A 15,631-nucleotide genomic window follows, 5' to 3' on the forward strand; every position below is an offset into this window, starting at 1 on the left:
GAGGCCTAATATGAATCCCCTTCCTTCCAGAGGTCAATTTCCCTTACTGGGATGGGCATCTCGACTTGTTCAAAAGACAACAAATATGTGGGCGATCTTTCTTCCCAAAGCGACATGTCATTCTCTCAGTCCTCTACTTTCACCAGGGAACAATGCTAAAGAATTTAATCGGGTTCAGCAACGCGGCCCGTTCGACCACCGATTGCTATTTGGATTCCTTCCGTGTTGCGCCAACGCCCGCTCATTCCTTCCGCGCTGGCCGAAATTCCGCTACTCGCTGAAGGCACCGACCAGTTCGCTACGCCTAAATCAATCCGGCCGTCCCCGGGCAACAATAAGTAGGACCTATATTTGAACAGGCTACGGCAGCGCCCCCGAGGCTTCTCATTTGAGCATGTGTGTGGATATGTGAAGGATCTCGCAGCCAGCGACGGCAATTTTACCCGGAAGAAAAAACAGGAGGCGAAGATGGCGTCAGATATTGTGGAGATCAAACTATCCAAGTTCGATAACCAGCCGTGGGGCTTCCGGATGACCGGAGGGAGAGAATTCAGGCTTCCCTTAACCATTCAGCGGGTACATTGTCCCCTGTCCCCTTGTTCTATTTCTTGTTTGCTTAATTTAGTCCCTGTTTGGCACAATTTCTATGGAATTGTTTTGTTATTTGCTTCTTCCTGTGTCGATGTAAATGTGTCATATCTCGTGATGCCATTCTACCTTTGTCTTATAGAAAAAAGGAGATGCCTGTTGCATCAAATTAGAAATAGAGAAAGCATGCAACTAGAACATAGTCACTGTCTTAGGCGTTGTTATTGTCACCCCCTTTCCATCTTTTTAAAAATGTAGCAGCATGATAGATCTAGGTAGTATGGGTCAACTATTCGATCCTGTTTCTTAATATTGAAGATCAAAGAAAGAAGTATGCTCCCATACCAACGTTGCGCGTTTGTTTGAATTGATTAAAGTCGCTTTTGCTTGTACGTTTCTTCAGTTTAACAGCGACAGAGAGATAAAGGAAGAAGGAGTTGGGAAGAGCCCATGGTGTTCGTTAAAGGTACTACCCCAGCATTCGGCTGGAGCGACTGAGGGCAAACCACGAAAAGACCTCAGTCAGGATTGTCGGAAGCGGGATTTCATACAATTGTGTAAAGTTTCTTTAGAGGAGCCATTAACTTCAGACAGCAGTAGAAACACAAAGAAACATGATATTATAAAAAAAACAACAAAAAAAAAACATAACATTTAACATTCTACGACTTTTAAAGGAAAGGATTTTGAAATATCTATAAAATAACCTGACTTATCTGTGAATTCAGATGGGATAGTCATTTTCCATTTGAATAGTATGAATGAACGAGTTGTTGTTTTAAGTCCACTTTATGCACAGAAAGGCTAATCGAGACTGGACCTACAGTTTAAAGTGGAATCCGAACCACTATATGTCTCCATCTCCACCGGGTATCGAACCTGGGTCCCCTTGATTACAAGGCGACGACGCTACCACTGCATCGTCGGGGAGGCACATTTGAATAGTATACTAAAGCTCTTGGTGGCATTTATATTTTCTTCAGAAGAGCTTCATATATTGGATATTTAAGTTTCAGTTCTGATGAGCACAGGGCACAGTGGTAGAATCTTTAGCAAGGAGATTTATTCTATCCGTTTTAAATCTGTATTTCCAAAATTTGTTTTAAGTCCACTTCGGGCGCAATGCGGCGGGCCCGAAGTCTAAGGGGGTCCGAAAAAAAGTACTAATTATTCTCGTATTTCTCATTTCTCGATAATGTACTTGGACATTTTTACAGCAGTTGTTTTGTCTTTTCTCTTTTACCTCCGATTTTAATCTAGAGAGTAATGATACAAAGACCAACGCGCATCTTGATTGGAAAAATAAGTCGTTAACGCGTTAGAAGAAAATGGGTTGTCGTTAGTAAATTCTGAGGCCAGAGTTACGGCGATGAAGCTCGTATGTTCGGGAACTTAAACGAGAATTGCGAGAAAACAGGAAACCGAAAAATACGTTTACTGTGCAACCCATAATTTAAATATAGTTTTGAATGATGTTGCAAGTGAAATCACTGTATGACAGTTTTACGAAACCTTAGGAAAATTATACCTTACCACTTTTTAAAATCAAAGTCCAAATATGGCAACCATGTTTTCAGATACGCTTGAGAAATGTTGTCCAACCAAGCGTTTTTTTTTCAGTCAATCACATCATTATATATTATGATTATGTCGATGTTATGATATGAAGGCACTGTCAGCAATAATATTAGGACCTTTAAAGAAAAGCGATGAAAAATGGTACATTTTATTATTGAAAAGCACTAGAAAAGTTTCAATTTATTATCCAGATAGTGCTTCATGAAACAGTACTGTAGATTTGGTACCTTAAGTTATGCAGTAAGAAAATGTGGATTGGAAAAAAACTTCGAACCGCCTTAAAAGTATTTCAAATTCTTTATCCTAATGAGGCAGAATTTTCAGAAAGTATTGTCGTCAACTAAATCATTAGGTTAAACACGGGGAGTTGAAACAAAATTTGAAAATAAAGGAGTTCGACACGTAACACTTCTTTGCGATTAACTGTGTGGATGAAAGATAAGTACCACCAATATGTAATGTTTGCTTGGACATAGTTATCTCTCAACTTAAAAACAGATTGGAGGGCATGGAGTCCTGCACCTCCAGATGAAAAACTTCATAGTGTAGCGATTGGCTTCTGTAACGAGTACGATGATTTGTCCTCCGAATTTCCTGACTCAGTTCTAAGTTTCAAGAATAAGCTTCAATCTGAAATTACCTCAACACCTTCCATAAGTGTTTTGGAAAAGTGTCTTCCTGTTGATAACTCTACACTAGCTTCCGGTGTTCCTGATCCGTTCTCCGCCTTCTGTTTCTGTAAAGAAGAGTATTACTCACTCTACCTGTAACTGTTGCTACAGCAGAGCGATCTTTCTCAAAATTGAAACTTATAAAGACTTATTTCTGGAGTAGTATGATCTGGTCGAAGTTAGCGGACGGTATTCTCAATGTTGAATCTGAAGGGGAATATTGATTGTCATTCGCTGTGCAGAAAAACTGACGAGGAGCGCACTTTCTGTAAACAGGAGGGCATTTAGTTATTTTTCATCTCTTGAATACATAAATGGCAAAAGGGATATAAACTCTAAATCTATGTTAATTCATAGGCACAGGTTCGACTTGTGTAATTTAATTACTTAAATTTTTAGGAAGGAATTTCAATTTTTAGTTCTACATGAGGGACCCAAATTTGTTTCTTGCGGGTGGGCTCTTGGAGATTTTGTTACGCCACTGGTCCACTCTATGATCAGATAGGATAATCGTGAACAGACCCACAGTTTAAAGCGGAATCCAAGGTGCCTCCGTCGGGGATCGAAAAAGCGAATGTCTTGATTAAAAGACGACATTATGTTTGAGATATATATATACAGGGAGGTTATTCCAGTCGTTTACCGCGAGAGCGTCGGCCGCGCGGCGGTCAGTTATGCAGCAGGTCCCGGCAAATTGCGATACAGGAAGTACGTAACAGAAATAGTTTGTTTTGTTATGTTTCCACTTTTCACAATTATATAATTGTAGGTTGACATTCATCATTCAGAATGGGCGTGCCCCTACTTGATTCCATTCCGGACGCGCACGGAGACATGTAGGGATTATGAAAGAATAATCATGGGTAGAATATGCTATAGTCAACAAGGACAACGTATTTAATAGGAGGTTCAGGGGGTTTGCACCCCAGAAACGGTAGCAAAGTACTAATATTAAATAAGTTTATTTTAATATAAAACGAAAATCGGTCTTTTAGAAGTAAATACGAGGCAAATACGATACTAGAATGTTGTTTCTAGTATAATATTATTTATTTTCGCTTTACTTGCAAGAAAATAGGATCCAATTGGAATGATTCAGTTTACTATTGACAGTGTCTACAACAATAATATGTATAAAATAATAATTCTAGACTTCAATTTGAACAGTTGGAAATAACAACCTTCTTGCTATCTTAAAAGTGCATTTTAATTTATTTTGACGTTATTTCCCTTCCTAGAACAGCTGTTTTATACACAAATTTTAGTTGTCTTAACTAGACATAAGATTGATAATGAGTACATGCTGTTCTATTTTACACGATCTTTTTACTTTTCATGTAATGATGAATAGCAATACTATTAATAATTATATTAATAGAATAAAAATTTTGCTAAAATGTGCAGTATTATTATTATTATTACGTGCGAGACACACTTGTCAGAACACGTCCCGAAACAATAGATACATGTCTGCCTATACTAATGTATGTTGAATTAAATAACAATATATACACATAATGGGATGCAAATACCAAACAAGAAGATATGATTGATCGATTGAGTTGCTGTTTTAAGTCAACTTTATACAGAGTAAGGCTAATCGGGACTGGACCTACAGTTTAAACTGGGATCCGAACCACTATGTGCCTCCACCGGGTATCGAACCCGAACCCCTTGATTACAAGGAAACGACGCTACCACTGCTCCATCGGGGAGGTCTCCGAACAAGAAGAAAACGACGTTTTCTAAAGAAATGTAGTTTGAGACTTGAAATCTTATGATCATTATTTGGTCAGTAAAACTTGAAGTACCTACCGGTATATCAATATTTCCCTTGATACCCTATTAATAATGCTGAAGGTGGTGATGCCATAAAATCGGGTCTGGGGCTCACCCAGCCTAAAAAAAATGGGTACCTGGGGGGGGGCGACCCTGAGGGGGCGCTTAAAGGCGGCCGGAGCGTGGTGCTGATCATATCACCTCCAAAATGGCCGCGATCGAGAATGCGTGGGACCCTACCCCCACATTCCCGAAATGTGCCTTCTCGGCACGCTGCTATGTGCACGGGAAACTTTACCTTCACCTTACTCGTTACTTCGAATTTTCGTGGAGTTGGGCGGGATTTTCCCATCGGTGTCTATTACGGTGTACAGTACAGCCCTAGGCTTTTCACGGACCATCTTTACGCAGCGCAAGAGCAAGGCAGTCAGAAGCTTGAAGGCTAAGGCAAACTTACTTGAAGGTTAACTTGTATTTGTTGATTGATTGATTGAGTTGGTGTTTTAAGTCCACTTTATGGACAGTAAGACTAATCGGGACTGGACCTACAGTTTGAAGTGGGATCCGAACCACTACGTGTCTCCACCGAGTATCGAACCCTTTATTACAAGGCGGCGACGCTGCCACTGCACCAACGGGGAGGCCTTAACTTGTATTTGATTATTTTGCGTCACTTTTCTGCCACTTCTTGATAACTAAACACTTTATTATCGACTACTGACAGTAACCACGATAGCGATGGTGGTCACATCTAATGCTCCAACATAATTTCGGATCTTCTTTTTCCACATTTTCGGATTTGCAACCTTCTTCCCCCTAAAAAAAATTGGTGCGGGCCTGATACCGAGCGAATATCTACATGATTATTTGTAGTGAAGTCTTATAGGCCTATTTGCTTGTAGTCATTATAAAGTCAGTCCATTACTGGCAATTGTGTGACAGTACTACGTGGTTGCTTAGATAGAATTCCGTTTTTTCGGGTGCTCGTAGGTTCTAAACTATTAAAGGCGGCAAAAAATGATATTATGAAGAAAAGTTGTTTGCCTCGTTAATGACCTCTATAGGCTATTGAAGTTTGTAGGAAGACCCGTTACAATGGCATATGTTGTTTATACCTATTGTCTATTTCGAGACTCGACACGAGACTGATACTTGCCCTTCGAGAACGAGATGGATGCCTGTAAATCGAGACAGACATTTACAACTCCAAACGAGACTGACCATCCCTAAATTCAGTATATTGCAGCGTGAATCACTGAAACAGTCTGCCTGCCGTGTGCGTAACAATACAAATATGCCCTTTCGATATCTCGGACTAGTTCAAATTAATATCCATGAAGTACGGTAGTATTGCAGTTACACTAATCTAGGCTGTTCGCGAAAAAGACACTTAAGTAAGAAATGCAATTTTACAGCAGACATATACATGTTGGATCATCACTGTTTCGAATCCTTACGTACGCCCAATATAAAGTTATACTTAACATTCTATTTAATGGATTCAGTGTGACTTAAATGAAAGCATCAGAAAATTGCAGTTTGTGACTTAAGTACACCCGAATATTATGGAAATTAACTTATTGAGAAAAAACACGGAAATTGCCACATGGCATTCAACATACACATGGACAAAACAGGGGTTTCCCCGATCTCCGTAGCATAGTGGATAACGTGTGATATCCTGGTAAGACATGGTAATTTTCATGGACGTCCACAGGATTTTTTCCAGGGAGGGGCAAGGATGGTATTTTTCCAAGGGAGGGCAAACAAGGCACATTTTCAATCATTGATTGACTGATTAGTTAAAAATTATAATGGGTGCGTAACCACTTCGGCCACTTGAACCATTCTTTTAATACAGGAACAAAGCTCCCCGAACAAAAATGAAACTGAGTCTGCAAATGAAAAGAACAATCTTCCCTATAACGAATATTATGGAAATTAACTAATGAGAACAACCATGGCATTCAGCATACACGTGGAAAAAGCCGGGGCTTCCCCGATAGCATACTGGTAAAGTCGTGGCCTTGTAATCAAGGGTTTGCGGGTTCGATACCCGGTGGAGGCACTTTGCACAGTGCTTCGGATCCCACTATAAACTGTAGGTCCAGTCCCAATTAGTCTGTGCATAAAGTGGACTTAAAACAACAATTCAAACTCATACTCAAAATATGGGGAAAAAAAACACACGATACGCGGATCCCCTATCCCCCATAGCATTATCCTGCCTGTTGGTCTAGGTACCAGTGCCTCTTTAGCCTGCAGTGTGTACGCAACATACAATCATTCTTGATCGTCTGAAAGATCTTTGATAAATCGTGATTCTGCTGTTTCAAATGGCGGACAGTAATAAGAAGTTACCATTTCAGTTTCAGCAGGAACGTAAACCAACTGACGGCGCTGGCGCAGCGAAAACTTCTCAAGTACAGTGACAGGAAGGCCAGGGTCTGGCCAGCGCTGGCCTTTTGCCAGTCGGAGGAGAGAACAAGATATCTTTACCTCTTCTTGTGACGAAAGAACCAAGCGGCACGGCTCTAATCTGTGAGCAAGGCAGAACGGGTTGTGGAATAGCCCGAACTGACCTCCTTTCTCCAAGTTGTTTTCCGAAAACGCGCAATCTGAAACGAAGCGATTTTGCCATTTTATTAGAAGAAGTATTTTCATTTGTTTTCGAAAACAAATCGGGGCACGATCGACCGAAATCTAGATAAGTGTTGTTTTCCTCACGTTCTGAACAATATATGCGTGTGTTCAGTTCAGTACATATTCCGCTAGGCTAACTTGGATTCGACTTACAGTTTATAGTAGGATCCGAACCACTCACTGTATATGTGCCTTCCAATGAGAATCGAACCCGGGACACATTGATTATAAGGCGACAGAGTTAACCATTATATTGCCGGCAACATTTCTTTGGATTTGAGTTCAGTTGAAAGTCCACTTTATGTACAGAAAGGCTAATCGGGACTGAACCTACAGTTTAAAGTGGGATTCGAACCACTATATGCCTCCACTGGGGATCGAATCCGGTACCCATTGATTACAAGGCGATGACGTTACCATCACGCCATCGGGGAGGATAACATTTCTTTAGAATATGACTCTGGTTTGGAACAACCAGGGAATGTTTTCATACTATTTGTGAATTGGTCAACAAATAATACGAGGGTCACTATTTATATTTTGAGCCTAACAATGAAAAAGCAGGAATTTGGCATTGAAAACTGCTTTATTGTTTTTCGAAGTATTCTCCTTTATGGTCCATACACTTTTGCATTCGTTCGAACCATTTGTCAAAGCAGTTTTTCCAATCTTCTTGAGACACCTCCATAATATGGTTTTTGAACGCATCAACGGCGTCTTCCACCGACGAAAATCGTTGTCCACGCAATTTATTCTTGACAAGAATAAGAAGAAGTCATTGGGTGCCAAATCAGGACTGTACGGCGGATGACACATCAATTCGATTTTTTGACTGTTCATAAAGTCGGTTGTTAGACGAGATGTGTGACAGCTGGCATTGTCTTGATGAAGAATGATCCGACGGCGTTTGTTTGTTTTCCGTATTTGACCGAAGACCTCTGGCAAACAAATTGTTGTGTACCATTCAGAGTTGACCGTTCTACGTTCCTCTAAAGGCACAATTGCCACATGACCAGTTTTCCCGAAAAAACAGGCGACCATTTGTTTCGATGTGCTTCGAGCGCGAACAACTTTTGTTGGATTGGGTTCATCTTGAAACACCCATACAGTCGACTGCTGTTTACGTTCCGGCTCATATGCATATATCCATGATTCGTCACCTGTTACAATCTTATATACGTCTTTTGAAGCACCACGATTGTATTTATTGAGCATTTGTTTGCACCAATTGACGCGAGCGTCTTTTTGAGTTTTTTGTCAAATTGTGTGGGATCCAACGAGAACATACCTTTCTCACAGCTAAATGATCATGTAATATTTTATATATGCTGGTGGAACTAATGCCTATGGTTGCCTCAATCTCACACTATGTAACATGACGATCTTGCAGTATTAGGTTTTGCACAGCATCAATGTTTTCTTGAACAACAACTGATTTTGGACGACCTTCGCGAATCTCGTCGGTGAGCGAATGGCGGCCACGATTAAATTCGTTATACCAGCGTTTCACAGTGGCAAAGGATGGTGCTTCATCGCCAAATGTGGAAGTAAGTTGATCGATGCACTCTTCTTGTCTTCATAATCCACGTCGAAAATCGTAAAAAATTATCGCACGAAAATGTTCACGAGTTAATTCCATTTCATTGTTGTCGTGCAATCTCCAAGGCAACATAAACAACACAAATGAAGCTATTGACAAAACATTTGAAGTACGTTATGGTCAATAATGCCAGACGATTCCGTGCAAACGTCAAATCGCGCCTAACTTCAATCAGTGTTGCCAAAGCTCAAAATATAAATAGTGACTCTCGTAAATACGCCGCCCCCCGTGGCGGAGTGGTAAGAACATCGCGCTACGACGCCAGGGGCCCGGGTTCAAATCCTGGCCTGGGCATGGATGTTTGTGAGTGTCCATTTATCAATTTCATCACATCATCGCTCATCCCCATCTTCGCAAATTAGCCAAAAGTGGCACAAAAAGCGAAGTAAAATAAAGCAAATCAATCAATAAACCAATCATATAATAAGTACGCGTGCTGTGTGTCTGCTGACCCTGGGTACATGTGATCCTCAGAAAATTTTCTAACCGTGCTCAAAACAGAGGTTGTGTCCCGATGTAAGGTATATTGAACTTCATGTGATGCCATAACGCGTTTTGAGCTTTGTAACTGCTCACATCTCGTAACTGTTGACTGTCAACTGTAATAATTAAAATAGATGTACGATTTCAAAGACTCCTAAAGATTTCTAAAGCTAACAACAGATTTCGTGTCGGCTCATAACAACTTAACGATTTCACACCTAGGTTACAGGCGAAAGTTCTTAAATTCATACAAGATGTACATAATTTATGAACTACAATATGTATATAATTTATACAGCACAAGCTGAATAGAACGTTAACAATAAAAGGCTGAAAGTTTGCAAAGGCATAAAGCCGACCCATGCAGGGACATTACTGTAAATAAAATCCCGGGAATCGAACCCTGGTCTCCCGCGTTGTCATCAGACACCTTACCGACTTGATTACCGTAGCTTCATAACGTTGCTAAGCAATACAAACATATAATAACATGAATAAATTGTCAGTCGCCTTAAAGGCCTGCTACAGCTTGAATGCTGAGTATATCAGTTCAATTAATTGTAACCATTATACAGGCTAAGAAATGCTAATCAATCGAACTAAATTTTATCAAATTTAGAGATGGATAAACAGCATCAGTTTATCTAAACCCCCTACGACAAGAACATAAACAATTTAGATATGAAAAGAAAAGAAACTTATTAAGGTTGACTGGGCCCTGTAACTTGTTACAGTAAAGATTTATTTTGAACATTTCTCGCCTTTCGAAAATATGGTACGATATTCTAAATTCTGAAAACTCTCTGTTTAGAATTATTCTAGAGCGTCATATAGTTTGCTTTTGGTGTTGTCTACAGATATCTGTGATATAAAATATACTTCAATACCAAGATACTATCACACATAGACCACTGTTTCTCAACCGCTGTGCCGAGTTCCCGTACCGGACCCTGGAGTCAATTACACCGGGTCGCGGTAGGTTGTCCTGAAGGTTGCGACTTACAGCCCAAGCTTGCAACCATCTGGAAAGATGTCCTTTTACTCGAGGTTCACCAGCGATGAGAGAAAATCCTTTCTCGCCAATTCTGGCGAGAAATCAAAGCCGCTGAGATTAGACCGTCATCCGTGAGGCCTCCAAATTTTAATTTTAACGGTTGGGTCTTTATCGAGTTAGAGCTGGGCGCCTTGCAGTCCAAGCTGGCAACCAGCTGGATAGATGACCTATCTTTCGGGTTCGACTTCGATTGCAATAACAGGAAATGCTTTCTCGATAGTAGCGGTAAGCGATCAAAGATCTAACGGGTGTGGGGGGGGGGTTGATTCCCGCTTCCCGCCTCCAAACTTGGAGGTTGACTGCATGGGCATGACCATCAATTTAGTTTGTGCAGCAATATTCATGAACAAATACAGTAAAACCTCGTTAATCCGTACTAATGGGGGATAAGTTGACCGGTTTAACGAAAGTCCGGATTAACTGAAATAACCTAAAAGAACAGTAGAAAGTGCATTAAAACTCCGTTTATAGCAACAAGACACGTTTATTATGGTGTATTTAAAGGGCATAGGCCTAAATACACTATACAGTACAGTACAAAGTCTGCGGGAAACAGAATTTCATCAGTGGTTGACTGCCTTTTCCTTCGGAAGTTCTCTTGTTGACTTCTAGCCACATTTAAAACCTTGCATTCTGTTTGTTTTTTTCATTTGCCTGTCCGGATTAAGCGAAGTCCGGCTTATCGGTGTCCGGATTAACGAGGTTTTACTGTATATTGCAATAAAAATATTCTGATTAATTGGAATTTTTGTGTGTCCGAAATGGAACATGACAATGAAAACCAGCACTTACCAAATTAATTTAATGATATTGACTAGAGTAAACTAGAATATTCCATTAGATCCAACCCTTGCCAACTGATTTAAACCAAATTTTATATTTGTCAACAAACCTAGACTTCATCGAATGATTATGTCATAATTTATTTATCACTATTAAATTTCAAGGGTACGTATTAATTAACACATAAAGTTTTAAAAAAAATCAGAAAGCTGTTTTCGAGTAAAATTGTCGGGATGGGAATTTCCTTGGCCGCAGGCTCACAGAGGTTGAGAGCTACTGATGTAAACAACAGTGAAAGCAAACCACACGAAGATTCACTTGAATGCTATAACTGAAAGGAATTCTAAACAGATATAATTTGTCAGAATTTGGAATGTATGTATGTGTGGAGGTTGTGAGATAACAAAATCTAGAGTTACGTATTACTTTCAAACTCAAATTGTTAGTTACACTTTTCAGAATATTTTAATCAAATTTAAAATATCTAATATTTTTGTTATGTGCCTCTTTCCAAAGCAGAGTAACGCGTTACACTTTATTAACAACTTCCCGAACTGTGATAAATTGACAGAACAATATTAACTATTGTCCTCCTCCGTAGTCGAGCGGGTGTCGACCTCCGTGGCGAAGTGGTTAGCAGAGCGCGCTACAACGCCAGGGGTTCCGGGTTCGAGTCCCGGGTAAGGCATGGGTATTTGTGATTGTCTGTCCTGAAAAAGTCCTGAAATAGAAATGTGAATGAAATGATATGAGTGAATGTGATGGGGGAAGCTTCCGCTTAGGGGGCTTTCCTTTCATATCTAAAAAAAAAAAAAAAAAAAAAAAAAAGAGCGGGTTAAGGCGTTCACTCGTCTTGAGATCGTTCGTTGCGGGACGGCGTAGGTTCGAATCCGGCTCTGGTCGGAATTTATTCGGCCTACGTATAGGGCCGGTGGCAACCCACCATCGTGAGGAAATTGGGAAGCTCCGAGTGAGTGAGCGTAACCCGGTCGAGAAGACCTACAAAAACGCCTGGGGGTTCGTCGGGCTGATCACCCGTCACCCGTATACTAAGACCTCCACGCTATAACAGGTGACGGAGGAATAGTGCAGTCGGTAGGTAAGCCAAGGCCCTCCAAGGGCTGTAGCGCTGTGGGTTATGGTTATGTTATATTAACTATTAATTTTGCACAAGTGTACGTAATTTAAATCTATATAATGGAATTTACTTTTCAGGTGATTAAGGGTAGTCTTGCGGAACAAGCTGGTTTACGAGCCTGTGACATTTTGATGAAACTAAATGGGGAACCAACTAGCAACCTCTCGCATAAGGCAGCACAAGATGCCATCATCAGAGCCGGCAACAACTTCAGTCTGTCTGTAATGAGGTACTGTAATAATCAATTTCTTTTTCTTACAATTTGTACACAGCGTATGTCCCTCACCATTGGCAAAATTGCATCACTTTTATTGTGGAGTCAAAATTTTACTTCTTCATACACGAACTTCTTTTCTAAATACATTTAAAGTGATGTAAAGGGCGAAGTTGCAACATGCTATGGAAGTATATGGGGTGTGTGTGGAAGTCCACACATACACGATCGCGGCCATTTGTGTGATCGGTACCACGCTCTGGTGCCTTTAACCCCAAGTAAGCTTTTATTAGATCTCCAGAACGGACAAGGTCATAAGGCCTTTAGCAAAAACAGAACTATTTTAAGTCAGTGGATTGAAAAACCTTTATGAAGATGAAATCATCAAGAACAAATTACAACGCATAGATTAACGAAAATAATTACGATATTGTTTAAAATGAAAGCTGTAAAATGGCACTCTGCACACAAATGGACAAGGCACGTTCTCGGGTTCCATTCCCAGTAGAGGCACATATAGCGGTTCGGATCCCACTTTAAACTGTAGGTTCAGTCCTGATTAGCCTTATGTGCATAAAGAAGACTTATTACAAAATAGTAAAAAAAAAAAAAAAGAAGTAAAACACATACAACGCAGAAGATTAAACTAGCTGTGCCTGGTTGCCAGAGCCTCATTTGCCTGCAAGAACATATGAGAAGTTTCGTCCCTCAGATTTTTACAATACTCATTTTTGTAAAGTAAGGAGTAGAGATATTATCGTAATTTAAGGAGAGAAAGGAAACAATTTTAACCAATTCCAAATAAAATAAATTTTTAATAATAAAACAACTGTATTTGTAATACGTAGGAACTTAAAGATATATTTATGAGATATCATAAGTATCGTGTCTGTGGTGGACTTTCACATATTTTTCTTTTTAAAATAGGAGCAAACAGTCTACGAGTAAAAAGTGTCCGCTTGCTAATATAAAATGGAAATCCAGTTATCTCTTGATTTGATTTATTTTATTTTACTTCGCGTTTTGTGCCTCTTGGCTAATTTGCGAAGATGGGGATGAGTGATGAAATGATGAAATTGATGAATGGACATTCACAAACAACCATGCCCGAGCGGGATTAGAACCCGGGACCCTTGGCGTCGCAGCGCGATGTGCTAATCACTCAGCAACAGGGTCCGGCAAATCCAGTTATCTGTTTTCTGTATTCCTCCACGATGCCAGTGCGTGCACAGGCGGGCTCGGTAGAGGTTATAACCCCAATTCTGATCCACATTTTTTAAAGCAAATAACAACAGAAGGATAATATAACAACGACTACTAAAAAAAATCTCTTACGAAATTTCTGGTCATGACGAAAACTGAGTTTTACAGGCACGAGCAAGTGCTGCATAAGACTGTGTATTTCGGACTGTTTTCCGCCTCTTTTAAGAAAGAGGGTCTATCTATAGCTTGTTAGCGAGGCGCAGTTACATCAGCGCCTGTTACACAAACGGAGGCCAGGAAATTGTTAGAGCGAGAACTCTAGCGTAACGAAAGCACGGTAACTCTCTTTATAGCAATTTGGACATTTTGCACAATTGCTCCTAACGATATCTTACGAATGACAAATAAGAACGAATAGAATTGAACAAGCGAGCTTAGTTCTTGGATGCAGCGCCTAGAAAAAAAGTATAATCTTAATTGTATACGGAACGGAAGAAGTAATGAAGGATCTGTCATCAGGGAAGAATGTGGCAACTTTCCAAATCGTTAGCTTTGCCGGGATTTCAGACCAGTGGAGGGTATAAAGATGTTGCCCAAACATTTAATTCTAGCTAATTCTTAGTTGGTTTCAGTCAGTGGCGTAGCGGCCGACCCAATGTTCTCTTTGTGCTCCTGAAATATTATAAAATCCCAGAAATTCAACATAAAAATGTCCCTTAAAAATCGATTTGCAAACAGACGTGGATCAACATTGACACAATTTGAACTCGAAATTGTTTGAGGTGAACACACTGAATAGAAATACCCCGGTCTTTTTTCTATTCTTGTCGGTGAACATTGGCCGTGTCCGAAAGGTGCAAGATCGTACTTGAAGCGAGCATCCTCCGAGAATGGTCTTGCAGTGCGGTGAAAGTCTTTCGAATTGCACTTTGACTGCAGCGCAAAATAAGACCAGTAGATAAAACTGAGGACACGGTGTTTTCCCCGCCTTTTAAACACTTGTTTTTCACTACAGATATCACATATCATATTTAAATGTTCTAATACATACATTTCCACACGTTAGAACTTCAACCACAACAACTTGCTGGCCTGTAACGTATATTTAACCTGGTTGCTGGCTTTCTACCTCCGTGATTTCAAACAAATGAACAACGAGTGCAGAAAGCACGTGATCAAGTCTGCAACGATCCGTGCTACGAGCTGTGGTCTCCATTGCTTGTGTATTTGACGCTTTCGAACTGCACTAGGTGACGTCACTTCCGTCAAGACCACATTTCAAGTCTGTACTTTGTACCTTTTAGACACAGCCATTTAGAATACCGATCAACAGAGTTAGCTACATTGTACGAGTCAACTAGTACCACAAATAACTTCACGACTCTGTGTTTTTTCATTATTGTTGTTGTTCGACGAGTTCCCAGTAACATATCATAATACGATGTCTGCGACAATAAGGACGGGCGTTCTGGTTCAAACAGAGGGACCCGGGGAACTTGACATGAAGGGACACCTCCAAAGTACCGCAGGCCATCGACATGAAAGAAAATCCCTCACCTCATACTTGTATAGCTACACGGTTTGTCGTGAATTTATAGAGTGAAAATTGTCCACAGCTATGAATCTACTGTAGTAGGAAGATTCAGTTGCTCAGCCAGTCGATCTCTTATTGCATGGCAAAAAACAACCAAGCCTGGTAATTCATAAACTTTACTTCTAATATTAGTTTTACGTGTGATATTTAAAATGTAACTTCTCACAAAATATTTTTAAAGAGGCCCCAAGCCTTTTCATACTTATTCAAATAATAACAGATAAATTTTCCACATTGTCCACACCTGCTATGTGCTCAGGTTATTCTCGATTTTTAGCTATACTGTGACAAGGCAGCTGATTT

The 15,631-nt window shown here is 40.2% G+C and overlaps 1 protein-coding gene across 2 annotated transcripts in view; it reads left to right on the top strand.

The window, feature by feature from the left end:
- Positions 1–377: 377 nt before the first annotated feature.
- Positions 378–15,631, top strand: part of LOC145978461 (uncharacterized) — a 63,281-nt gene continuing 48,027 nt past the window's right edge. For both annotated transcript variants that reach the window (XM_083111111.1, XM_083111112.1), the window contains exons 1-2: positions 378–576; positions 12,395–12,546. In XM_083111111.1, the coding sequence (XP_082967237.1) occupies positions 469–576; positions 12,395–12,546 (260 nt within the window). In that variant the 5' untranslated portion in view covers positions 378–468. The remainder of the gene's footprint in view (positions 577–12,394; positions 12,547–15,631) is intronic.

Source organism: Lepisma saccharinum, chromosome 1, assembly GCF_977018435.1.
Source record: "Lepisma saccharinum chromosome 1, izLepSacc3.1, whole genome shotgun sequence".
NCBI lineage: Eukaryota > Metazoa > Arthropoda > Insecta > Zygentoma > Lepismatidae > Lepisma > Lepisma saccharinum.